The following is a 25439-nucleotide window of genomic DNA, read 5'->3' as shown; positions in this document are numbered from 1 at the left end:
AGACCAAGATCAAAACCAGCAGCCACCTCCCCACAGCGAGCAGAGGAGCGTGAGATGGGGAGGGTGAGAAGAGGGAGGGGGAGTCACCTGTGCCACGCAGCAGCTGGGGCAGGGACAGGCGGACAATGCACATATTCACATAAGCACCTGTTGGTTCCGTTCCTGCTGTGTGGCAACCTGTGCTGGGAGCCAGCAATACAGACATCAGCCTCACCCTCAGCCTCCTGCACCCACCCAGGGCCACTGACGTTAGCAGAGTCACACGAGCAAGGGAGGCCAGGGGACAGCTCTGCCAGGAGGGTGATTCAGGCAGGAACTCGGGAAGGACCTCTCTGTGGAAGAGAGAACTGCACGCAGATGGGGAACTGAGGGGCTCAGTCCACAGGGGCAGAGCGGGCTGAGGCCACACAGGTGACCTGAGCAGGTGTTTAGGCATGCAGAAAGCCAGCCATGCTTCTGAAATGGTGGCTGGGGACCTCTTACGCCCAAGTCCCCAGGGCTTGTGTTGAAAACAGGTCCCTCAGCTCTTCCTGGCTGCTGGATCCGGGTCTGGGCCGGAGCCCCAGGAAATTCCTGCTGTCAACAAGCCCTCAGGTGGCTGTTTTGTGAGTAGGCCAGAGAGCCACCCGTCCTGTTCATCCAGACAGGCAGGAATGGTGGGCAGAGGCAGCGGGGTCCTCTGGACTTTGGACAGACTGGGTGGCTTCCAGGTGGTGGGGGTGGAGACGGAAGCCCGCCCACCGGGAGCAGAATGCTGGAGGATTCAGTTTCTGTAGCTTTCTGGAGGGAAGGGTCTGGAAGAACAGAAAGAAGACCTAGATGCCAGATGTGGTTCCTTTACACCTGCCATCCCAGCACTTGGAAGGCTGAGGCAGAAGGATTGCCATGAGTTCAAGGCCAGCCTGGGTTATAGAGTGACAGCCTGGTTTACAGAGTGAGATCCTCAAAAAAAAAGGGAAAGAAACACAGACCTGGGGCTGAGAAGGAGGGAGAGGTTGGCAGGTGGGGTGCAGGGATTCATGGGAGGTCACAGGGCTGCTCTGTTTCAGGCACCAAGGTAGCCGCACAACTGACTGGGTATGCATGTCAGGACTCCCAGAGCAGCCCACTAAGGATGCTTTTGCTTTTGTTTTCGTTTGGAAACAGGCCTCATTCTGTAGCTCAGCCAGCCTTCTACCTAGTATGTACCCAGGCTGTCTTGAAATCGAAATCCGCCTGCCTCAGCCTTCTGGGTGTTGACAGTTACAGTCATTCACCATGATTTTTTTTTTTTTTTTTGTACTGGAATCAAATTCATGACTTCATGATTGCCAGGCAGGTGCTTATGCTGCTGAGCTAAATCCCTAGCCCTGCACCCTGAATTTTCACTGTGTATAAATTATATTTGAATTTGTTCATTAAAGAAGCAATAAAAAAAGAATACATTGAGAGATGCTGCTTATTCATGAGGTTACGACTCAATAACCAATTGTCAGTTGAGACTGCATTTAATACACAGCCAACCTGGCCAGGTGTGATGTGCACACCTGTGTTCTCAGCCACTCCGGAGGCCCAAAGTGCAAGGCCAGTCTTGGCCACTTAAGGAGGCCTGGTCTCAAAATAAAATTTAAAAAAAATTACAAAGGCTGGGGATGGAGCTCAGTGGGCAGAATTCCCCAGGTTCAGTGCTTAGGACTGGAACAAAACAAAGCACCTAACTACCAGTTTCTACTGGATCCTGCTTGCACTCACACCATGTAAAGCTGAAAAATCATACATCTCTAAGTCAGGAGCTGTCTATGTAGATGAATGAGACAGAACTAAGTTCAGAAACAAACGCTTACATTTCTGGGCAGCACGTTCTGTTGGTTTTGTTTTGAGACGGAATTTCACTGTGCAGTTCAGGTGGCCTTGCACTCACTTCATAGCCCAGGCTGGACTCAAACCCACAGTGATCCTCCTGCTCAGCCTCCTGAGGGCTGGGGCTACAGGCATTTGTCACCATGCCCGGTTTGGGCAGTACATTTTTGACAAAGGTCCCAAGATGATTTAATAGGAAAAGAGCAGATTGTCGTGTTTCTATTGTTTTGTTTGCAGTACTAGGAATGGAATTTACACCTTCTAGGCAAGTGCTGTACCCCTGAGCTACATCCCCACCCTGTTTTTTATCATCTTTCTCAGTGTCCAGGGGATCTGCAATTCAGGTTACCCCTGAGTAGCTGGGACATTGGTATATATCACCATACTTGGCAATAAAAGAGTCTTTTCAATAAATGAGGCTGTGAGACAGGCAGAGTGTCCCACATCTGTAATACCAGTACTCTGGGAGGCACAGGCAGGAAGATTGAAGGCTCAAGCCCGGCCTGGCCAATTTAGAAAGATCTTGTCTCAAAAATACAAATGGGTAGGGGCTGGGGATTTAGCTCAGCGGCATAATCGCCTGCCTTGCAAGCAGGCAGTCGTGAGTTCGAACCTTGGTGCTGACAAAAACGAAAAAGACAAAAAAAAAAAAAAAAAAAATACAAATGGGCTGTGGATATAACCCCAATAGGAAAGCCCTGGGTTCAGTCTCCAGTGAGAAGGTGAGAGACACAGGCAGAGGCAAAGAAAGACAGGCAAATATTTCAAGGACACTGAGTAACAGAATGCTCCTATGTCGTGCGTGTTCCAGGCCAGAACGTAAGATGGGGAGCCACTTCACAAAACAGTCGGTTAATTTCTTAAAAGGTTCAATGCAAACGTCCCATAGAATCTGGAACTACTCCTATGAGTCTGCCCCAAAGGAAGGAGCTCTCATCAACACACTGACACCCACATGATTGTCACAGACACCACACAACAGTCACGGCGGCCGTATTCCAGCTCCCAGCGTGCACCACCTGGTAAGCAGATAAACAAAGCATGCTAATCCTTGTAATGGAATACTACTTGGCAATAAAAAAGAACTACTGCTGGTAGGATGGGGTTCCTCAGAAAATCGTTCCACTGAGCGAGGAAGCAGGAAGTGGAAGGCCTGGCCTGGTTCAGTTCCACCTGCCGGACCTGTCCAGCAGAGGTGGTTCCAGAGGATGCGGGACAGCCCAGGGCTGGAGCTGGGTCCAGACGGACTGCAACCAGGCCGGAAGGGCCTCATTAGGTGGTAGCAATGTTTTGTGACTGGTTCGTGGTACTGACTGCACAACTACACATCACTGCATTGTTTAAAAGGAAAAGGTGGCCGAGTGGAGGCGTTTTGGGGTACCAGAGGGGCCCCTGGGCAGGGACAGGCAGCCAGGAGTTTCATGTGTCCCCTCCAGAGTTGCAGAGTTGCAGAGACTAACAATGCTGGGAGGAGGCAGGGTGTGCAAGAAATAGGTGCAAGAGATGGGGCCAGAAGCCTGGGGAGGGGGCTGGAGATTTAGCTCAGCGGCATAAGCACCTGCCATGCAAGCAGGTGGTCGTGAGTTCAATCCCCGGTACCGATAAAAAGAGAAAAAGACAAAAAAAAAAAAAAAAAAAAAAAAAAAAAAGAATTAACAGAAGCCTGGGGAGGTGCGCCCTGCTGTGAACCCCCAGTCTGAAGTTCCCCAGTGCAGAGAAGAGGTAGTTGAAAAAGTTTGGGAAAAGCACAGTTTAGCACTTGGGAGTTAGAAGAACTTTAGTGCGTAACTACGGAATAGTTTACATTGTAGCGCATGCCTGTGATTCCCACCATTCTGGAAGGCTGAGGCAGAAGGATCACCAAGTTCCAAGCCTGCCTGGGCAACTTGTCAAGAACCTGTCTCTAAATTAAAAAACAGTAAGTACGACTGGGGACTTAGATTAGCGACAGAGTGCCCCTGGATTCAATCTCCAGCACCAAAATAATAAATTATAAAGTAAAATTTTAAATAAAATTTCATCCACATGTTAGCAAGACAACATTCGCAAACTCTCCACCAGCCGGCTCATCCCCAGGCTGCTCGTCCCATAACTTTCCTTTTCTAGACTGGAAAGCGCTTTGCAGTCCAAGGTGGCTCCTGAGCTCAAGCGAGGCCCTGAGGCCCAGAGAACTGGGTTCCTGGGCTGAGATCTCTGTCACAGACGTGAGCTCTCTGCGAGGGGCCGCATTCGAAAGCAACATTCGCTGCAGCCTGCAGGGGGCGCGCGAGCGCAGCGCTCGGCCTGCCCCGCCCCGTCACGTGCCTGCGGCGTGGCGTCACACCCGGAAGTGGCGGCTGAGCGCAGCCGGTAGCAATGAGCGGGGAGCCTGGGGAGCTGTCCGTGGCGCGCCCTCCCGGGGAGGTGGAACCGGGCAGCGGGGTCCGCATCGTGGTGGAGTACTGGTGAGCGGCTGCGGCGGGCGCGTCCCCGCGTGCCCCGGGAGGGACGGATGCGGCTGCATGGGCCCCCTCCGCGAGACCCAGCCCACCCGCGTCTCTTCCCTAGTGAGCCCTGCGGCTTCGAGGCCACCTACCTGGAGCTGGCGAGCGCCGTGAAGGAGCAGTACCCGGGCATCCAGATCGAGTCGCGCCTCGGGGGCACGGGTGAGCGCCACGATCGCCCGCGGGGCCAGCCTGTGCCCAGAACCCCGGCGCTGCCGCGCTAGCTCGGACATGGGCCGCGCCAGTCAGGTGCCTGGCGGCGTTTGGCACATAGCAAAACCGGGACGCGAGGCCCCTTCCCAAGGCAAGGAGGCCACAGACGAGGCCTGGTGGGGAGAAAGCTGTTGGCAATATCTGGGCTTGGATCCCAGCAGTGAGGAGGCTGAGGCAGGAGGATCACAGTTAAGAGACCAGTCTGAACTATAATGCTGGACTATGTCTCCCCAAAAAAGCTGATGGCGCTAGCGCAGGTTTCAAGAGGAGGAGCCCTTCATAGAGATGGGACACATGGGTCCCTCAGGTATTTTGGAGTCACCTGGGGTAACCTCTTCCAGGGTCTCTGATGGGGCTCATAGGGACCTCCCCTGACCTGTGCCTTGGTCTCTGCAGCACCACCCAATGTGTTTATTCCCCCCTAGGGGCATTTGAGATCGAGATCAATGGACAGCTGGTGTTCTCCAAGCTAGAGAATGGGGGCTTCCCGTACGAGAAAGATGTGAGTGTTCGAAATACTGGGTGGGACACGAGACCCCCGACCCCTACCATGTACCACACTGTTACCCATCTCTGCCCTTGTCTGCCTCCATCTAGCTCATCGAGGCCATTCGCAGAGCGAGTAATGGAGAACCCCTGGAGAAGATCACCAACAGCCGCCCACCCTGCGTCATCCTATGACTGCTCCAAGTTCTGGGGTCCATGCTTTGGCTTCCCTGGGTCCTGCTGGGAGCACCCTCGCCCACCTCTTTCCCTTCACTTAGCACTGGGAAGCTGAGGGACGCTGGCCTCTGTGTTGCCCTTTTGGGCACAGAAGAAGAGTTCTTGTGGCCATGGAGTTAGGAATGGCACTCTCAGTGGGCTTTCCACAAGCACCCTGTACCCCCTTTCTGGGTTTGGTGTCCCATGAGTCCAAGCCCTCTCCCAGTACTTGGCAGTACTTGTCAGAGCCTGCAGTGGCTCTTAACTCATGTCCTCTGAGCCCTGGGTGATACCAGCTGCTGGCAATAAAGAGGTACTCAACACTCTGGCCAAGGGGGTGTGTGTTTACCCAGCCTGTCCTGTAGCGTGGAGGGCACCAAGGGCAACCAGCCCTCTATACTGTTGGATGGGGCAGCTGCTTGTAGCAAGGCCAGGAAACTGAGTCACACAGACATTGCCTGTCATCCCATCGTCCCCACCATGCCTGACTCCTGCGGTCCACCAGGAAGAAGTAACCCCATTCTAGGGGAGGACTTTGGAATGAGTCTGACCAAACAAGGGTGACTGGCTACCTGCGGACTCTCACAACAAATCCCCGAGTTCCAGGATCCTGCAGCCCTATGCCAGGGATGGGGTGGGGGTGGGAACTGGCTTTCTGGCCCAGGGACCCCAGCCACCTCCTCTCCAGAAGTGGGCTATGGGCAGAGTGGGCAGTGGGGCCTGACACTGAGCTGCCCCAGAGAAGACTGGGCCCAGATGCTCTTCAAAACCTGTCTGCAAATGGACAAAGTGGGTGAGGGGAGGGCCATCCCTCCCTCAGCCCCGGGGCAACCCTGTTCACACACAACACTGCTCTTCCTCAGAGTCCTCATTTCATCTTTAAAAAACAAGTAAAAACGAAACAAAAAAACACCCTGTACAGGGCTGGTCTGGGCGCTGGTGCTGGTCCTCCTGGAGGTGGCCTTGGGTCTCGGGCTCCCAGTGGCCGGCTTGTTCTCTGCCACCCTGTGGGGCCACCTCCTTCCTCGGCTCAGCCTCTCAGTTCAGTACCAAGGATTGGAAGAGGGCCTGGTGGGACTGCTGCCTCGGTGAGGACGCTGGGGTGTGGTGGTCACCAGCCTGCCCCGAGTTCGGTGACTTCCAAATCCAGAGACTTTGTGATGCTGCCCCTCCAGCAGCCAGGCTGAGGGCACCCGCTCGGCTGCCTGGGAATCCAAGCAACAGCAAGGTTCCTTCGTGCAGGTCCTGGCGCGCGGCCTCCTGGCTCACACAGGCACGTCCAGGCCCAGGTACTCCGGGTTCTCTGCTGTAGGGGTCCCTTCGAAGGTGCTGGGTGGAGACCCCCGCTCTGGTGGGTCTTGATTCCAGTAATAGAGGTTGTCAAAGGCTGGGCTGAAGGTGGGCAGAGGATGGGGCTGGACACCTCCCCGGGGTGCCAAGTACTCAGGGTTCTCCACAGCACCCCCAAAGGCAAAAACATCCTTGACAATCCCATTCTTCCCAGGGGAGAGAGTCTTGGGCCTTTCCAGAGAGGCACTGGCAGGCCGAACGGGGGACAGAGGACCCTCTAGGGGTGATGGCGGCTGTGGCTGGACCTCGGGCTGGTTGACATATTCTGAAAGGGCAAAAGGGACTATTAGGGGTGGGAACTGGAGTATCCCCCGGCCTGAGTGAGGGGCCCCACCTCCCCATCTCTATCTCATCCCAGATTGGACTCCATACCAGGCTGGGGGCTGCAGGTCAGTGGGGCAACGTAGCCATCCGTCTCCGGGGCCAGGGGGACTGTAGGGTCCTCACTGTACCGCTGCAGGGGGCTGGGGTCATGTGTAGGGAGGCTCTGCAGCCCCTTGGCTGCCCCCATTCCCGCATCACCCTCGAACACGTCAGAGCCGGCCCCTTCTGAGGGGGCCCGTGGGGACCGGGGTGGCTCCTCTTCGGGGGGCTCTAGCCCCAGTGTCAGCTCCCCGCCACCGCTCTGGGGGCAGAAAAGAAAGGGGATGAGTTCATGATAACAGGGCCACTTGTGAGCCTGAGGAGGGTCTCTGGAAGAGCAGCAGAGTTACCACTGGGAGTGACCATTATGGTCACGATGGAGAGAATTGGGTCACAGGGTCTCCCAGAGGGGCTTGGTCAGGGCACAGTGGGAACAGGGATCCTAGTGCATGGGGCAGGGCAAGCAAACCACCAGCCTGGTGTCCCAGCACTGACCCGGGTAGAAGAGCTTCGGTGCCTGCGGTGGGTGCTGCCCGCAGTGCTTGGGCTGGGATCAGGGCAGAAGAACCCCTGCTGGGGCACCAGGTACTCCTCAGCATCCACCAGGTCTCCCATGTCGTCGTCCTCCAACAGCGATCGGTAGAAGGTGCTATCCAAGGGGCTGGTAGGGCCCAGGTCCTCATTCTAGGGAGGCAGGGGATGAGGTGGCAACCCCTGGGAGGGCAGGAGGGGGGCCTGGCGTGGGGGCTCTCGGGTGCCCTCTACCACCCTGCACAGGACGGTGGGAAGGCTGGGTACCTGGATGACCACGAAACGCTGGGGGTCCCTGGCCATGCGGGAGAACTCAGCCACCAGCTCCCGGAATCGAGGCCGACATTCAGAATCGATCATCCAACCTGGGGGGGGAGAGGGTTCAGCACCCTCCTCCTGGATGCCCAGGTGCTGACCACCTCTGCCTTCGCACCCTCTGGGGTCGGGACAACCCTCACATGGCAAAGAGGCAGAACCACATTACACTGTGAACTCCAGTGTATGATTATTTGTTTCCCCGATTTTGTTTGCTTGAAACAGGGTCTCACTATGTATCCCAGGCTGGCCTCTACCCTCCTGCTTCAGCCTCCTGAGTGTTAGGATTACAGGCTTGGTTTGCTTCCCTGCTTTTGAACTGTGCAGTCTCTCCAGAGCCTTTCCTCTAGCCTAGAGCGCCCCCACACCTCCACTAAGGGTTCTGCAAATCCACTTGGTGATCTGACCCGTGCCAGGTCCCTGAGCCCCCGCCCCTCCACGCACATTTGACCATGATCATGTAGACGTCAATGGTGCAAATGGGGGGCTGGGGCAGCCGCTCGCCCTTCTCCAGGAGGTCGGGGATCTCGCGGGCCGGGATCCCATCATAGGGTTTGGCCCCAAAAGTCATCAGCTCCCACACCGTCACCCCTAGGGCAGAAAGAACCGTCAGGATCAGGGGTGCTTTGGGACCAGGGAGGAGGAAGAGTCGTCAGGAACTGGGTGGGCATGGGCAGCCGGCCATCCCCTCGCCTCGCCTCCCTCTCCCTTCTCCTCCCCTCCAGGTCCCTCGCTGCGCCTCAGCCCACACACCGTAGCTCCACACATCACTCTGGTGGGTAAAACGCCGGCGCAGGATGGACTCCAGGGCCATCCACTTGATGGGCACCTGAGGGACGAGATGGCAGCCTTCCAGCTAGGGGGTGGCACTCCCCAGACACCTCCCAGGGGCCATGCCCCCACACCCTGCCCGCTCTGGCCCCGCTGTCCCCCGACCTTGCCCCCATCCGCGTGGTACTCTGTCTCATCGATGTCCAACAGCCGTGCCAGCCCGAAGTCCGTGATCTTCACATGGTTAGGGCTCTTGACCAGCACATTGCGGGCAGCCAGGTCCCTGTGCACCAGGCGCACATCCTCCAGGTAGCTCATGCCCTGGACAGGAACAGGCACTGAGTGGAGCCCTGGCACTCACCCATGGATGTTCACCCCCTGTACCCCTCCCTGTCACCCTGCACCCCCGGGGCTTGCTCCCCACGGGGCCTACCTTGGCGATCTGCACGCACCAGTTGAGCAGGTCCTGGGAGCCCAGGCGGCCGCGGTGCTCCCGGACGTGGTCCAGCAGGCAGCCGTAGGGCATGAGCTGTGTCACCAGCTGCACCGTGGATGTCAGGCAGATGCCCAGGAGACGGGAAACATAGGGGGAACCCACACCGGCCATCACGTAGGCTTCCTGGGGATGGGGGGTACAATGAGCAGGAGCAGGACCCACACCCCCGCCAGGAGAACAGATGAGACCACAGCTGGGGGCCCCCCAGGCTCCCCCAGGAGGGCAGAGGGGCTCACGTCCAAGATTTCCTTGTTGGCTTTGGGGGATGTGTTCTCCCGCAACACTTTGATGGCCACTGGGATCTTCACGTTTTCCCCGTCAGGGATCCAGATGCCCTGAAGAAGAGGAGATGTGAGGGAGGGGTACATGGGGGTCACAGCTGGGGCCCGGTCACTGGACATCCTGCTCCCTACAAACGGCACCACCCCCACCCACTTCTGCCCCTCCCAAGCCCCTGACCTTGTAGACGGTGCCGAAAGCTCCGGATCCGAGTACCTTCACCTTCCTGAGCTCCGTCTCCTTGAGGATCCGCATCTGAGCCTGGTTGGGCATCGCCCCACTGGGCGTGAGCGGCTCCACCAGCTGCAAGGAGAGCACGGTGGGTCAGTGCCAGGCCGGCCGCGCAGACCTGGCACCCAAAGGCGGAGGCTGCCTCACCTCAGTCTCCTGCAGGAGCCGCCGCATAGTGTACTTTCGGATCTTCTGCCGCCTGCGTCTGATGACAAAGCCGACGACCACGCCCATGACCACAAAGAGCAGGATGCCGACCACGGCTGCGATGATGGACGTCACAGGGCTGGGGGCAGGGGCTAGGGTCAGGGATGGGTACCAGACTGGGACAGGGGTTCAGAGGGACTCGTGCTGGGATCGAACTTCCCTGGCGTTTGGAAAGGGAGGTGGGAAGGGCGACCCACAGCTCTGACCCTCTGGTCCATGCTCTGACACCTGCCATGGCTCCCTACTGCCTCCACAGTGGAGCCCAGACAGCCCCCAGACCACTCCCAGGAGCCTCATCCTGGAGGCTGCTCCCTTCCCCACACCCCAGGTGGGGAAGGGGGCTGGGCAGGGATGGTGTCATGGCCACAGTGACCACCAGGAATGGGCGGGGACGGCATGGGGTTCTTCTGGGCCCAGGCCCACCTGGCTCTCTGCTCAGCTGGGCAGCCCCTGTCATCCAGGTCCACGCAGCTGCAGGAGAGACAGCGGCATCAGCCAGCATGGCCACGTCCTCTGTATGGGTGTGGCCAGGGATCACGGGCATTTGGGCAAAGGCAGCACTGAGCTGAGGCCACAGTGCTCCGGGACCCCAGCAGGCCAGCCCTGTCTGGCCTGAGAGCCCCAGGTGTGCCAGCTGGGGCACCAGTTGTTCCCTCCATAACATTCTGGGTAAAGCTCCGGCACTGTGAATCGCCTGGCAGCACCTGTTAAGTAAGGGGGTGGGACCCCTTCTGTCTCTCAAGATGAAAGCTTTTCTTTCCCCTCAATATATTCTGCTCTTTCTAAAAAAATGGGTGCACTTGGGTTGAGCACGTGCCCTGCACAGGAGCCCTGGGTTCTGATCCCCATGGTCTATCAGTGAAAGGACATCAAAGGAAGGCCTCAAAGTCCGGCTCTTAGTGCATGCTCCAAACTGACCACACCAGTAACCTAGGGGGCATGCACAGCATGCACCTATACAGGGAGCGGAGCTGCAATAAAGGGGGCGGGCAGCCAGGCATGGTGGGGCAAGCCTGTAATCCCAGCACTCCGGGAGGCTGAGGCAGGGGGGTGGCAAACTGGGGTCCAACCCTTGGAACTCAGCAAGACCCTGTCTCAAAATAAAAAATAAAGTAGGTCTAGGAATGTATCTCAGTGCAAAGGCCTCGAGTTCAACCCTCAGCTATCACCAAAATAAATAAATAAACACCAGGAGAAAATATCCCAAAGTACTAAAAATAAAATGGGAGTAGCCACACTAATTTTTTTACACACTAATTTATATATATATAAATTATATATATAAAAAATATATAATTTATATATATATAAAATATATATATATATATTTTTTTTTTTTTTTGGTCCCAGGGATTGAACTCAGGACTGTGTGCTTGCAAGGCAGGAGCTTATGCTGATGAGCTAAATCCCCAACCCAATCTGTATTTTTTTATTTTTTTGGTGGTATTGGGGATTGAACTCACAACCTCAGGCTTGCCAGGCAGGCACTTAGGCCACTGAGCTAAATTCCCAGCACTAATTTATATTTTGTGTGTCAATTTCTTGTTTCTTTTTCTTTCTTTCTTTTTTAATTTTGAGACAGGGTCTCACTATGCAGTTCAGCCTGGCCTTGAACTCACTTTGTAGCCCAGGCTGGTCTCGAATTCCCAGGGACCCTGCTGCCTCAGCCTCCCAAGTGCTGGGATTATGGATGTGAGCCACTACACCCAGCCTCGTGTGTCAAACTAGTATTTTGTTTGCTCTGCTTTCTGAATCAGGGTCTCACTTTGGAGCCCAGGCTGGCCTTGAACCCGCAGTGATCAGCCTCTCAAGCATTGGGCTAAGAGCTGTGCACCACTGCACCCAGCAGCATAAGTGTTTACGGTGATCCTTGTTCTGACTAGAAAAAATACATGAACGATGAAGTTTCTGGGAAAGGAAAGCAAAAGCAATCTTTCCTGCTCACAGTAAAAGTCCGAGCAGGTTGCTTTCAGGAAAGTGCCGCCCCATCCTCCTCCCCGCCCTCCCGACTCACGAATGGGTGCAATTGATCGGGCAGGGCTGGCAGGTGCCCTCCTCATCCGGGAACTTCCAGATGGGCATGTAGGAGAGGTCAAGCTTCACGCCGCTGGGGCAGCGGGCCACACACAGGGGAGGGTCCTTGTAGTGGGCACAGGCCACGCACTGGTCAGCCTCCTTGGGGGAAAGGAGAGGAGGGGGGCTGACACTGACACCCCGGATGGCAGGCCCAGTGCCCTTCATTCTCCCCTGACCACTCCTCGTCGCTGTGCCCCACTGCTGAGTCGGACCTCGGGCTCCACAGTCCCAGTGCACCCCCCACCAGCACCCCGCCTTTGAGCCATAGTCCCAGCTCAGAGCTTTGACCTGGGAATCGGAAGTGCTCGGCCAGGGCCGTGTAACACCCAAGGTGCGACACGGACAACAACAGCAACAACTGCATGCCCAGGCGCCGTGCCAGGCCGTTTGAGTCCCTTCCCGCCACACCCAACGAGGAAGGAACGGTTACAACATGCGCTATGTGAGGCAGAAACCGAGGCTGACCCTGAACCCACGGAGTCCAGGACGCCCTGGCCTTTGGGACCCCAGGGAACCGGGGCCAGCAAACTAGCCAGGTGTCCCACTCCAGGCTCTGCCCCCACTTCCTCCTGCCATCCAGGTTTTCGGGGTCCCGTGTATGTGCACCCGACTCCAGCCTAAGCCCCGGCTCCTCACCGATCCAAAGCAGGTCACAGAGCCATTCTGGGGCTGGCACTCAGGGTGGCACAGCAGGCAGTGCCTGTCATTCACATACTCCCGGGGCAGCCTGAGACAACGGGTGGCAGTGAGGAGCCTGGGGGACACCGATGTCCCCTCACTGCCCCTCGGCGGCCCCTCGTACCCTTGTAGGACGTGGCACTCCCTCACACACTCTTGGCCCCGGAGGAACTGGCTGCAGTTGACACACTGGGTGGGGCCCGGTCCCCAGCAGTGGCCATGAGCGCACAGTGGGTCACAGGCCTGGCCCTCAGCAGCTGCAGGGAGGACGGGGCCACAGGGCACTCAGAGGAGACCCTCTACCCCACCCCGCAACCAGGACGCAGGTGCAGGGCCATGCGGGAGGGGAAGCGTCCTGCGATCGCAGTACAGTGGGCAGGGGAAGGTGGGATACCACTCGGGGTGGCAGGGCCCAGCTGGAAGTCACACACACAGGCCCGGTGGACTGCAGTGGGGCCTGGACTCCGGGGTCCAGCTGGTGGGCCCTTCCTCTTACCGCACTCGGCCTCGGGCCGGTTGCCACTATGCAGCAGGGCCTGGTGTGGGTTCCGGAAGAGCTGGTCCCAGGGCACCGTGTGCACGAAGCAGAGGTGGGGATTGTGGTGGACCAGGGCCAGGCCGCTGCCCAACTCCCGAAGGGAGCGCAGCCCCAGCCAACGGAGGCCCAGGCCTTGCAGGGTGAGTGAGTAGGCACCGCTGTGGAGGAGGGGTCTCAGCTTCGGAGCCCAGCCCAGGCCCTGCCCCCATGCCCCTCCCTCTAGGGGGTTCCCTGGGGCTTCCCCCCACTCTCCATCTCCCGTCATCCCCTGGTTCTCACTTGTGCAGAATGCGCCCCCGGATGACCCGCAGGTTCTGGAAGACACCAAGGTTCTGCATGGTCTCGGGCCATGCAGAGATGTACAGGTAACCTGCCGGCAGAGGAAGCCGCTAGGGGCGTGGGGACAGGGTGGGCCCAGCCCAGCCAGGAAGGTGAGACACAGAGGATGTACCTACCTGTGATCTCCTCCAGGGTCTCAAACACACTGAGCTGCTTGGGCTGCAGGGGCGCCGTGTTGGAGGTGGGGTCCCTGGAAGGACCAGGAAGAATTAAGGGGCCCGCGCCACCTCCAAGCCGCACCACTGCCAGCACTGTCCACGCAACCCTTCGCCCACTGGGCTGAGCCCTGCCCTGGCCCTGGCCTGGCAGGATCTGTTAAAACAGCACTTGTGTCCTTTGAACTCGAAATCTTCCTTCTAAGAACGCAGCCCAGAAGGACAGCGGCTGTCGCCAGAGGTGTGCACAAGGCAGGACTGTTTGCAGGAGCAAAGCCGGAAACTGGCCCAAGTCTACCCGGCTGGAGGATGAAAACTAACATCAGGAGCATTCAGTACCTGCTAGGCACAGTCCTCAGAGCATTATTATTACTATTATCATTATCATTTTTGTCTTTTTGAAACAGGGTCTCCCTATGCAGTCCAGGCTGGGCTTGAGCTCACTTTGTAGCCCAGGCTGGTCTCAAACTCCCAATGATCCTCCTGCCTCAGCCTCCTGTGTGCGTCACCACCCCAGCCCTACTGGAAATTCCTTTCTTGGTGTTGCTGAGGATTCCGTGGTACAATAAATCACCATTTATTTACCCACTGACCCCGACACTCACATGGGGCTTTTCCACTAGGAGGCTGTTTTTTAAGGCAGAAGTGGCTGGAATGAACTCAAGAGAACATGACCTTATCTGGCTGCAGCGATCACCACTGAAAACCAAGTTCACCGGCAAGGCGGCATTCAGGTAACCCCTGCCTGGCCAGCTCCTTGCCTCTCCGCCCCTCACCTCTGTCCCTAGAGCCCAGAGAGCAATGCGAAGCCTTATCTGGGGCATCAGACATAGCCCACTCTCACCCCTCGAAGCTCTCCGGCAAAAACGCCAGGCTCCCGAAGATCTTCTTGCAGCCTGCAAACTCCTGGATGTTGGCGCTGGTGACGGCCCTGGCAGTGCGGAGGTGCTCCATGCCCAGCCCGTAGCACACTGTGAGGTGGGAGGCAGAGGTTCAGCCTGGCCTGGGCTCAGGGTCCCTCCCCACACCAGCAGAGCACAGGAGGCAGGGCGTAGGGTGGGCACCTCGGGCACACGGCTTGCTGCACTTCTCACAGCGCTGGGTCCCGTCCTTCATCACCTCCTGATTGTTTGGGGGACAGACCAGTGTGCAGGAGCCCACATCCGTGGAGAGGTAGTTGTCTGTGGAGACAGAAGCATGTATTGTCTGTCAGTGTCGCTATGTGACGCTCACAGGCGTATAATAGGCAGTAAGTGTTGATCTTGTAGAAGAGGACACCGAAAGCTGAGTGTGGTGCTGCACACTTGTCATCCCAGGACTCTGGGAGGCTGAGGCAGGAGGGTCCCAAATTAAAACCTCGTATGACTAGCTGATTGACTAGGTGAGACCTTGTCTCAAAGTAAATTATAAAAAACTGGTGAAAATAAATAAAAATAAAGCAGGTAAGTGCATTCACTGTTAAATGCATATTTCTATTTCTCAGTCAAATGAGAATTTAAACCATCACATGTTTAACCATTAAATCATAGTATTGAAGCCAGGTCTGATGCACATCTGTAATCCTAGCACTCAGGAGGCTGAGACAGGAGGATCATTTCAAGTTCAAGACCTACCTGGGCTACAAAGTGAGCTCAAGGCCAGCCTGGACTGCATAGTGAGTCCCTGTCTCAAAAAAAGAAAGAAAACCCCAAAAATCATACCATTCAACTCTGTGGGGGGGGGGGGATAACTTTTTTGTCGTATGCCACATAGAAGACAGTGATGATCACCTGGTATGCCTATGTCTCAGGCTGCGTAAACACGACTGTGGAGTTACCATATCCCTTTAAGCTAATATAAACTTGAAACTGAAATTTAATTTAGAAAACCATCTATTAGGGCGGGAATGTAGCTCAGCGGCACAGCACCTACCTGGCAAGCACAGGGTCATGAGTTTGATTCCCAATACCAAGAAAACAAAAACCAAAACCAAAAAAACAATTTACCCTAATCTTCTTAGATTCATAATTGTTCAGAGACAGATAAAAAGGGGGGGGGACCCTCACTGTAAAATAATGTCACCCTAGGGCTGGGGATTTAGCTCAGCGGCATAAGCACCTGCCTAGCAAGCCCAAGGTCATGAGTTCAATCCCCAGTACCGCAAAAAAACAAACAAAAAACAGCAACACAAAATAATGTCACCCTAGATAGTGTTATGATAAATTATTTGTTTTGCTTTGGAACAAGCTCTCACTATGTAGCTCAAACTGCCCTTGAACTTGCAGTGATCCTCCTGCCTCAGCCTCCTGAGCACGCTGGGATGATCAGTATGAACCACCATGCCCACGCCCAGCTCCCATTTTCCAGAGAAGGAAATCGAGGCACGGCAACACAGTGGCACGATGAGGAAGTGCCACCTGCTCCATAGCCATCCAAAGAGCCCAGCAGCTCAGGATCGGCCTCCAAGGCCAGGGACCCGCAGGCTCCCGGTGCTCCTGCCCACCCCACCACTGGCACTCACAGGGACAGGTGGTCACACAACTGGCGCCGAAGGTGTAGCGGCCCTCGGGGTTGGACACGGACTCAAAAGTGTCGGTGTTGTAGGTGACCAGGGCCGGGCAGTGCATCTCACAGGTGCCGCTGTGGTTGAAATGCAGGCAGGCCAGGCAGTCGGAATGCTTGGGGCCTGTGCAGCCTGCCGCGCACTGCTCATGGCAGCAGTCCGTGGGCAGCGGGCCTTTGCAGCGGGCACAGCCGCCAGCACACACTGTGCGGGTCACTGGGAGGCAAAGGATGGGGTGAGGGTGGGCAGGAGCTAGGTACCACATCACTGCCAGCACCACCTAAAGATGGGGATGTCCAGATCCTGGCACACCCAGGCAGCTGCCTGGGCCCCTAATCACCCTTCCACCCAGCCAGCTCCAGACTCACAGTTCTGACAGTCTTGGGGGCTTCCTCCCCAGCAGTAGGGGGCTCTGCAGGCCGGGGAGCAGGGCAGGCCTGGGAGAGAGGCAGAGAGAGGTAGTGGGCGACAGAGGGCAGGGAAGTGGGCGCACGCAGCACCGGGTGAGGGGGCGTGCGTGCCTGTCAGTGCAGCACTCAGGAGGCTGAGGCAGCAGGACTGCCACAAGGTTAAGACCAGCCTGGACTATACAGTGACTCTGGAGAAAGGGTCCTTGAGCCCAGAAGCAGCAGCTAGAAGTAGGCGGGGGGGAAGAAATGGGAGAGACTGAGACAGAGGCGGCAGGAGGCGCTGGGAAAGGGGACGTAGGAAGGTGGGCGAGACAGTTGGCTGGAGATGTGGCTTACAGGTCCTCGAGCGGTTGGTGTCCACTTGCACAGGCACCTTCTGATTCATCTTGTTCAAGATGTCCCTCCACAGAATGGTGTCCTGGTGGCAGAGCTGGGGGTTCCGCTCAATCAGGATACCTCCCTTCAGGATCTCTGTGGAGTGGGCTGAGGTCAGGGCCGGGTCACCCGGGCCACCTCCCAGGCCTTTTGGGAAGAGTTGACCCCACCTATAGCTTCACAGGGAAGTGGGCACATCTGGGGTGCACGTCTAGGGGTCACAAATACCTCCCTTCCTTGTACCTCACCCCAGGCCACCTCAGGATGGTTATAAGGGCAGCTCTCAAGCTAGGGCTGAGGCTTAGGGCAAAGCACCCTCCAGCATGCAGGAGGCCCTGGGCTCTGTCCCAGCACCGCAAAAAAATAAAATTAAATCAAAAGATAATATAAAAGAGGTCCTAAAGCTAGACGTGGTAGCACACACCTGTCATCCCAGCACTGGGGAGGCTGAGGCAGGAGGCTCACCCCCCCCCCGCACGCGCCCGCACTGTGAGGCTTAATTGTGCACCCTAGCACAAGCAGTGACATCCCTGATGGAAGGGAAATTTTCCCTTTTTATCAGTCAGTGCTGGGGGAACCCAGGGTCTGGAACATGCTGACCTGGGGCGCTCCCAGGAACCCAGAAGGTTTCAATGATGCTGAGGGCCACCTGTGAGATTCCGGAGCTGCAGCTCCCGCAGCCCTTCTGGGGCAGTCCCCAGGGCTGGGGTGCCGCTGTCCAGAGGGTCCCCGTTGTCCAGCACGGCCAGGGCGTATTTGTCCTCGAAGAGCTGGGTGCCCCGCACGATCCTCAGCCTCTGCAGAGGGATCTGTCCCACTCGATTGTGGGCAATTAGCAAGTAGCCCTGTACCTCCTGGACATCCTGGGGAGGCAGGGCAGGGCCATGAGGGAGGGCTAGGCCCAGATGGTGCACCCCATAATCCCAGCTCTTAGCAGGCCGAGGCAGGAGGGTCTCTGTAAATTCACCATGGCCAGCCTAGGCTACATAATGAGTTTAAGACTGAGCTTTACAGCCAGGCACTGTCTCAAAAAAAACAACAGAAACAAAATGGAGGCCGATCCCCAGCCAGCTCCACCAGACTCTCACCTGCTGGGAGAGATAAGGCCTGGGGCACACTTCGAGCCCCGCCCAGCCCACATCATGGCTTCCTGTCTATAAAAGGCCAGGCCCACACTGGATCCCCGTGACAAACCAAGCTCCTGACCCCAGGCCTATCCCAGCCAGGGACACAGCCCTGCCAGCTGGTCTCCCCTGCTGTCCCACTGACGTCTCTCTTGTCACCTTCCTCCAGCTTTCCAGGATGCTGGCTAAACCCCACATGCAGAAAGGGGCACCCTCAGGGAGCTCAGGGTCCACAGGGCATGCCCACGGCTGCCCCACAGCAGAGCTGGGCCCAGAGCCCACACCTGCCATCTTTCCACACTCAGCTGGGAGAGGGTCAGTGACAGGAAAGATGGGCAGGGGGAGGGACCGTGCTGGCAAGGGAGCACAAAACCAAGTGGAGACCCAGGTGTGGTGGCGCACATCTGCCATCCTACTATCTGGGAAGCTAAGGCAGGAGGATTGCCATAAGTTTGAGACCAGCCTGGGAGAGAGAGCTTGTCTCCAAAACCAAATCAAAGCAAACCAATAAAAACACCACTGCTACAAAAAATGTTAGCAGCAACACGGAGGAATCCTGCCCAAAGATGGCATCGGCCCTGGGCCTCACCTGCACGAAGGTGAGGTTGGCATCGGCGGGAAGATGGGTGAGCTCCAGGTTCCCCTGCACCACCTGGCAGCCATGGTAGAGGGTGTGGAGCATCTCCAGGTGGGTCTCAGGGCTGGCGGGGAGCTGCAGTTTCATGTCGGTGCCCGTGCACACTGGCAGGAGGGACAGATGGGTAGGACGCTGTCCGGAGGACACCCAGCACCCACTGTGCAGTGTCCTACCGCTCCCCCCCGCCATGGGCTCTGGGGCTCACCAGGCTCCAGGCCGTGCCCACCCACAGGGACCCCAGTGTGAGACCCACAGGGGACACCAGTCAGCGCAGGAGGCGACAGGCAAAGAAAGCCTCCCTTTGTCCCGGATGGGACACCAGGCCAGGGTGAATATCCCCCGAGAGGATCGAGCATGAATCACAAGTCCTCTGGACCCCATGCTGCTTCAACACCCACATGCCCACCTCCCTACACTGGGCGCCCGCCCCATGATGCCACCCAGAGTGGGCAGGAGGGTCAGCTGAGCCATAGCTGGGGTACTGGGGACCCCAGGACCGGGTCCCCCTGCAGGGATGAGTGGCCCTCAGCCCTGCAGCTCAGGGTCCCCGCTGTGGGGCAGGGAAGGGCTGGCATCCTCCTCCACCAGCACCTTGCCCCACCTCTTCTCAGGGCCAGACTCCAGAGCCTGTGGGCAGAACCCACGCCACAAAACTCCTGCCACGAGAGTGGAACGTCGGCACCCCTGCGCACCCGCCTGGCACCAGCCAGCATCCAGGGGGCACGAGACAAAGCGTCACACCTCCATGTCAGCCTGGTGCCCCAGACCACAGGTGACCCATCAAGTCCATTCCCGGCAGGGGGCCAAGGCCTAGGCGGGGGCTCTGGGTGACAGCCAGCACCAGACCTGCCATCCGGGGAGATTAAAGGGCCCAGTGGAACTTGTTTTTCTGCTCCGGTGAGAAGATGAATCACCAGCTCATCGTGCCTAGGAGGGGGGGGGGCACCTGGGATGCACAGGCCCTGGGGTGCCAGCTGCCCAGAACTCCCTGGGTCCCTGCTCCTCCCCCCAGGGGCTGTGTGATCTCAGGGACTGAGTCGCAGGTTCGAGACCTGAAGTCAGGCAACTTGGAGTCTGCAGTCAAATCCTAGGGGGCACCAATTTTGTCCCTGCCCCAAGGAGCCTTGGGAGGCTGAGGGCAAGTCCTTGGGCTCCCCTCTCTGCCCAGGGCCCCACGCTGGTGGTCTCCGGGTGTCACTTGGCCTGTTTCTGTCTCCACTCCTGGGCAGACCAAAGAAAGCAGGGGATAAGAATGGCCCATAAATAGAATCCGGGTCCACCCCAGGACAGAGGGTGAGCCCCCGGCCCCTCACACCAAGCTGCACCCACAGGTACCCCCTGTTCTTCCCACCCCTCCCCCCCGCAGGCTCCCAGGAGAAATAGGAGCCTGGGGTGGCAGCCAGGCCCAAAATAACGCCCGCTGCCTGCTGGGACCTCCCCCGGCCTCCGGACTTCAGCTGCTTCCTAGGCCCAGCTGTCTCCAGGCCAGACCCCTGGCCCTGGCCAGGCAGGGACAGAGAGCCCAACCCCAGCTGTGCCAGCCAGACAATCAGAAAACAGCAACAGTGGCCAGGGCCAGGGGCCCTGAGCTGGGCACCCCTGGCACAGGCACCCTTGGACAGCTGCTCCTCGCCTTCCAGGGGTAAGGGCTGCCATCTCTGATTCACAAGGAAGGAAACAACAGGGGTCAGAGTGATTCAAGGCTGTAAATACAAGCTGCAGAGGCAGCATTTGAACTCGGGTCTAGCTGATTGAGCCCTCCTTCTTTCCAGGGTGCCTAACTGCACGCACACAAACAGCCACACCTCGCACACGCACACGTGTAAACACTCAGTAACTCTCCCAAAGCTATCAACAAACATAAGGGCTCAAGGCAGGGCAGGGTGGCTGGCTAGGTCAGAGGTCAAAGAGGGTGGCAGCCTCGCCCTGTGCCCAAGTTTGTTTACCTGAAGGCCTTGAAGGAAGACAGTGTTTGCAGACAAGTGGTAAAATCGATCCCCAACGTCTGCCACCACCCCCAAGCTTCCCACCTCCTCACCGATCTCCCCTCAGCCATCGATTTTCTCAGTGGGCAGAGGAGGTCCTAATTCCACGTGGGGGTCACCTGTCCTTAGAAACCACCACCCTTTAACTCTGGAGCAAAGACAATGAGAGGCCCATTGAGAGTCCGGTGTCTCCTGTATGATTCTATGAATGAAATTCAGACAAGAGTCTGCAAACCAGGCAGGTGTGGTGACACATGTCTGTAAGCCCAGTACTCAGAAGGCTGAGGCAGGAAGATCGCTGTGAGTTTGAGATGAGCCTGGGCTACACAGCAAGACCTCACCTCAAAAAAACAAAACAGTGTAAGAGACAGTCCAAACCTAAAGGGTCCATTGGAGGTCACGGTACCCATCGCTATGCCTGTGTTAGTCACACTTTTTATTTCATTTATTTATTTGTTGTCTTTTTAAGGCAGAATCTTGCTAAGCAGTTCAAGCTAGCTTTGAGCTCACTTTGTTTTTTTTTTTTTTTGTCTTTTTCATTTTTATCGGTACCAGGGATCGAACTCATGACTGCCTGCTTACAAGGCAGGCGCTTATGCCACTGAGCTAAATCCCCAGCCCCTTGAGCTCACTTTGTAGCCCAGGTTGGTCTTGAACTTGCAAAGATCCTTCTGCCTCAGCCTCTGGAGTGCTGGGATTAAAGCGGTGCGCCACCAAGCCCAGTTTAGTTATACCCTTTATGTCCCCCATTGGGCTTTGGTGGCCACCGTTCGAGAGCCCTTGGGTGGGTCTCCCTCTCTGCACTGGCCTTGGCCCCAGCACCGTGCTTGCTGGTCAAATGAAAGCCAATACTTCCTCCGGTCTCTACACTCCCAGGGAAGTCCCTGCAACCCCAGGGTCCCCTCTCCCTGAGTCAGGGGCCAGAGCCATACTGGAATGGAAATGCCAAGACTCGCCCACCACAAACCCCGGCCTATCAGGTCTCACCAGGGCCTGCGCTGGGGGTTTTGGATCTGAACCATAGCTCAGCCACTCACCCAGTGACCCACACATGGCCGAGGCCTCCAGGCAGAGGTTCAACCCCCTCCCAGTGCTCAGCAGGACTGTGGCTCACCCTGCATGACCTCGACACAGCGCCCGCCTGTCCCTCCCATGAGAACCAAGAGTCACACAGGAGCAGATGGGGCAAGGAGCAGTCTGGAAACAAAGCTGGGGTGGCACCAACATCAGCTGCTCCACTCAGCCCTGGAACCCTAACTCCCACTTGACAGGGAGGTACCAGGGGCAGGCACCTGGCCTAGGCTCCAAGTGCTGCCCGGCCAGCATCCCCACCGCAAGCCTGTGTGGCTCAGGTCTGCGCTCCTCCTGCCCTCTACCTACAGCCACACCAGGCGGGTCAGAAGCAAGAGGACCCAGGCTTTGGGCCACCTTCCCCAGCAGGGCCGGGCTGGGGGCTCACATCACTCTGTAGTAGCTAGCGCTTCTCCTCCCAGGGGGCCACCTGGCTGTCCCCAAGCCACTATCCAGCCCTTACTCCTCCCCAAACAATGGAAAGCTGGGGAGCCCCATGCATCTCTTCCTTCCTGTGCCCCGCTTTTCCTGGTCTGTGTACTTCTGTCAAAGGATGGGGCAGAAAGGAAACAAAATCAGTTACAGGCTGGGTGTGACAGCACACACCTAAAACTCCAGCACTTGGGAGGCTGAGGATGATCACTATGAGTCCAAGGCCAGCCAGGGCTACACAATGAGTGGAGGTAGCCTGGACTACACAGCAAGACTCTGTCTCAAAACAAAACAAACAAAACACCAATCACAGGGAAGGAAGTCAGTAGGCAGGCAGAGAGCACTGTACAAGTTTCTTAAAAACGAAGGCAAGGTTAGGGATTTAGCTCAGCAGCACCTGGTAAACTCGAGGACATGAGTTTGATCCTTGGTACAAACAAAAAAAAAAAAAAAAAAAAAAAAAGGAAAAGGAAAAGGAAAAGAAAGAAGAAAAAAAAAAAAAAAAAAAGGGAGGCTCTAAGGTTACATCGTCAGGGAAAACCCTGCCCTCCTGCCTTTCTGTCCTGCCCCAGACAGGGGTACAGGAGGCAGCCAGGGGCCACACAGCTTCTTCAATTTTTTTTTTTTTTTTATCGGTACCGGAGATCGAACTCAAGGTACTTATGCCGCTGAGCTAAATCTCCAGCCCCATACAGCTTCTTCAGCAGCTCCCTGCACCTGCAGTGCCCAGCGGGGACCCCCTCCCCAGCTCTGCAACCCCAGGCCAAGGTGAAAAGGGCGAGGCCCAGCCCAGCCTCGCCCAGCTCCTCAGGGTCGGAGGTGAAGCTGCCGAGCCCTGGGAAACTCAGAGGGGCGGGATGGGCTCCCTGGGTGAAGGGCCACCTCCTTTCCCGGTTTGCTGTTTACTGCCTCTCCGCCTCCCGGCCCCTCGAGGGAGTTCCCAGGGAGGGCAGAGTTCAGCCTGGGTCCCCAAGTCAGCGGGGAGGAACTGCAGTTTGGCAACACATAGACACAGGGACCCCCTCCTCGGCCGGGCAGGCAGCCTCCGACCTGCACGGGATCACACCGATGACACCTGGGGCACCGCCAGGAGGCCCGGTAGACAGCCTCCCCAGGCTCCCTAGCCGAGGGGACCACATGCTGCTCCCACACGCTCCCCCCCACCCCCCCGCAGCCGGTGATGGTGGCCGCAGTCCCCGTGCCGCTGAGGTGACTCCCAGCATGTGGTCTGCAGTCCCATCTGGGCCCCGCGGCTTCCTGACTGTGCCTTGACCTCCAGGTCTGCACCAGAAGCCAGCGGTGTGAACAGTACTTTCCTTGGGTGCCCGGGAGATTTGCATGCAAAACCCTACATAGGTGCCGGGGCAGAGTGGCGCGGCAGCTTGTCTATCCGCTTTTACCGCGGTGGGGACAGATGGACAGATGGGTCAGGATACACACAGCCCACGCTGGTCACCCTGCCCCCACACGGCCCCGAGGAGGAGGTGGCTCCACACTCCGGCCTCTGTGTACCCCAGCTGGCTTCACTGCTGTTCGCTTCCCCACCCCGGAACCCTCCAACTTCACAAAGCTCCTAACCAGCCACGCCACCCTCCACGGTCTTGATCAGGCAGTCCAGAGGATGGCCTAAAGAAATCTGCTCCCAACGGGCCTGGGGTGAGCTCTAGGGGACAGCGCTGTCCAGGTGCGAGGCCCTGGGCTCCATCCTCGGCCCGCGGAGGGAGATGGGATGTGGGGACTCCAGCAGCACCCACATTCGGAAGAAACGCGTTCCAAACACATCCCGGCCCCTCCCCCAATGCAGACCCCGGCCGGAGGCCACCACGCAGCCCCGCCCGCCACCGCTGCTCGCCCCTGGATCCCCGGGGCAGGTCGCCTCCCCGCTGCCGCTCCTCCGGCCTGCCCCAGGCTGGGGAAACGGAGCTGGGTGGCCGGTGAGGGCGGGGACCCCGGGAGTCCGGCGCAGCCAACTCGGGGGGCGGAGGCTGCCGAGGACCCCACAGCTCCCGGCCGGCGAGAGGGACCCGAGGTGACGCGCGCACCCGCAGCGCAGCGCAGCGCAGCGCGCGAGGAAAACTTTCGAGCGCTCGCATAACTTTCCGCCGGCTCCGGAAACTCGGTCCCTCCGGGCGCCCCCGGCGCCGCGCGCACGGAGACCCCGCCCCCACATACCCCGACCGGAGACCTCGGCGACCCTCCCCGGGCGCGCCCCAAACCCACCTTGGATGCCCGCGGAGGAGGCGGGCAGCAGGGCAAGGAGGAGCCCGCAGCGGCACCAGGCCGCCAGCTCCATGGCGTTCAGCGCGGCCCGGGCCCCATGGCGCGCGCGGGGCCGGGCAGGGCGCGGGGACCGCGGATCGGGGGTCGGGGTGCACGGCCCGCGCCGAATCTCAGCTCCGACTCGGGCCGGACGCGCGCGCCAGCTCCCCTCCCCCTCCGCCCGCGCCGCCGCCGCCGCCGCCGGGATTGGAGCCCCCGCCCCGCCCCCCGCGCATTCCAGCGCCCAGGGAGGGGCCGCCCGCTCCCGCCCCGCCCGCCGGTGCGTCCCGAACCGCCCGAGCGCGGGGAGGAGTCCGGGTCGGGCTGCGGGGGACCGTGGGCCCGGCCCCCCTCCGCCCGGGGCTTGGGGCTGACTGCCCCAAGCCTCGGGTTGTAGCTCAAACGTTCCTGGCCGGCTTGCTTTCTACTCCATTCGTGCCCATTTGTTTGAATATCAAGGGACCGAGTGTGATGCCACACGCCTGAAATCTCAGCATTGCCGAGGCTGTGGCAGGAAGATCCCCGCGAGCTCGAGGCCCGCCTGTACTACACAGTGAGTTCAAGGCCAGCCTGAACTACAGAGAGAGAGAGAGGTTTTTTCCATGGCAACTCCAGTGAGTCACAGACATCCACGACATCCAGGGCTGAGGGATGTGTCCTGTCCGAAATGCAACTCCCCGGACTCCTGTCTTTGGCCTGAGAAGCACAATCTTAAAGCACAATCTTCGGGGAGACAGCCAAGTGGGAGGCACGCGGGTCCCCGTCCCCAGAAGGGCCTGCTTCCTGTGTCTTCGTGGGCCCCAGCACCCATTCCAAGTTGTTGTCCTTTTGTTATGTTTTGCTCCCCTGCTCTGCTGGGGTTCCCCACCCCGAATCCCAGGGGATGTATTTACACTAACAAATTCCTGGCTGTTTATCTGACATTCAAACGCCACTGGGCTTCCTTGTTTTTGTTTACCACATCTGCGCCTGGAGATGCTAATCGGACCCCTACAGCCTGGCCAACACCAGTGCTGGTCCAAGAGTTCCATTCACCCA

General features: G+C 58.0%; 2 protein-coding genes and 1 long non-coding RNA gene across 3 annotated transcripts; 2 read left to right on the top strand and 1 right to left on the bottom strand.

Moving 5' to 3' along the window:
• Positions 1–4124: 4124 nt before the first annotated feature.
• Positions 4125–5565, top strand: Mien1 (migration and invasion enhancer 1). The gene is made up of 4 exons (XM_003466925.5): positions 4125–4283; positions 4387–4484; positions 4961–5037; positions 5133–5565. Exons 1-4 carry the CDS (start codon positions 4195–4197, stop codon positions 5214–5216), a joined length of 348 nt encoding a protein of 115 aa, XP_003466973.1. The 5' UTR covers positions 4125–4194; the 3' UTR covers positions 5217–5565.
• Positions 5566–6096: 531 nt separating this feature from the next.
• Positions 6097–24581, bottom strand: Erbb2 (erb-b2 receptor tyrosine kinase 2). Its single transcript, XM_063251488.1, has 26 exons — positions 24363–24581; positions 18607–18758; positions 17543–17756; positions 16855–16989; positions 16477–16545; positions 16067–16324; positions 14631–14747; positions 14411–14537; positions 13528–13601; positions 13352–13442; positions 13031–13230; positions 12659–12791; positions 12493–12583; positions 11795–11955; positions 10204–10251; positions 9721–9859; positions 9523–9645; positions 9300–9398; positions 9001–9186; positions 8733–8888; positions 8550–8625; positions 8241–8387; positions 7749–7846; positions 7446–7634; positions 6960–7212; positions 6097–6852 (listed from the first exon to the last, which is right to left on the bottom strand). The coding sequence occupies exons 1-26, from the start codon at positions 24433–24435 to the stop codon at positions 6503–6505; spliced, it is 3759 nt and encodes a 1252-aa protein (XP_063107558.1). The 5' UTR covers positions 24436–24581; the 3' UTR covers positions 6097–6502.
• Positions 23250–25335, top strand: LOC134476551 (uncharacterized). Its single transcript, XR_010048333.1, has 2 exons — positions 23250–23798; positions 24861–25335. It is a non-coding gene; the product is annotated as an uncharacterized LOC134476551 (long non-coding RNA).
• The last annotated feature ends 104 nt before the right edge of the window (positions 25336–25439 follow it).

Source organism: Cavia porcellus, unplaced genomic scaffold, assembly GCF_034190915.1.
Source record: "Cavia porcellus strain 051 isolate PalLab524CR breed Dunkin Hartley unplaced genomic scaffold, mCavPor4.1 scaffold_6, whole genome shotgun sequence".
NCBI classification, from domain to species: Eukaryota; Metazoa; Chordata; class Mammalia; order Rodentia; family Caviidae; genus Cavia; species Cavia porcellus.
Note: the sequence above shows the minus strand (reverse complement) of the source record. Positions and strands in the feature narration are given on the sequence as shown.

What these genes read in the sequence shown, in the direction of transcription:
- Mien1 (XM_003466925.5), top strand. Translation starts at nt 4,195, where the DNA reads ATGAGCGGGGAGCCTGGGGAGCTGTCCGTGGCGCGCCCTCCCGGGGAG. An exon ending in CGCATCGTGGTGGAGTACTG is followed by an intron (nt 4,284 to 4,386) that starts GTGAGCGGCTGC and finishes TCTCTTCCCTAG; the next exon opens with TGAGCCCTGCGGCTTCGAGG. An exon ending in GTCGCGCCTCGGGGGCACGG is followed by an intron (nt 4,485 to 4,960) that starts GTGAGCGCCACG and finishes ATTCCCCCCTAG; the next exon opens with GGGCATTTGAGATCGAGATC.
- Erbb2 (XM_063251488.1), bottom strand. Translation starts at nt 24,435, where the DNA reads ATGGAGCTGGCGGCCTGGTGCCGCTGCGGGCTCCTCCTTGCCCTGCTG. An exon ending in TTGTGTGACCACCTGTCCCT is followed by an intron (nt 14,748 to 16,066) that starts GTGAGTGCCAGT and finishes CTGTCTCCACAG; the next exon opens with ACAACTACCTCTCCACGGAT. An exon ending in CTGTGACCTGCTTTGGATCG is followed by an intron (nt 11,956 to 12,492) that starts GTGAGGAGCCGG and finishes CTTTCCCCCAAG; the next exon opens with GAGGCTGACCAGTGCGTGGC.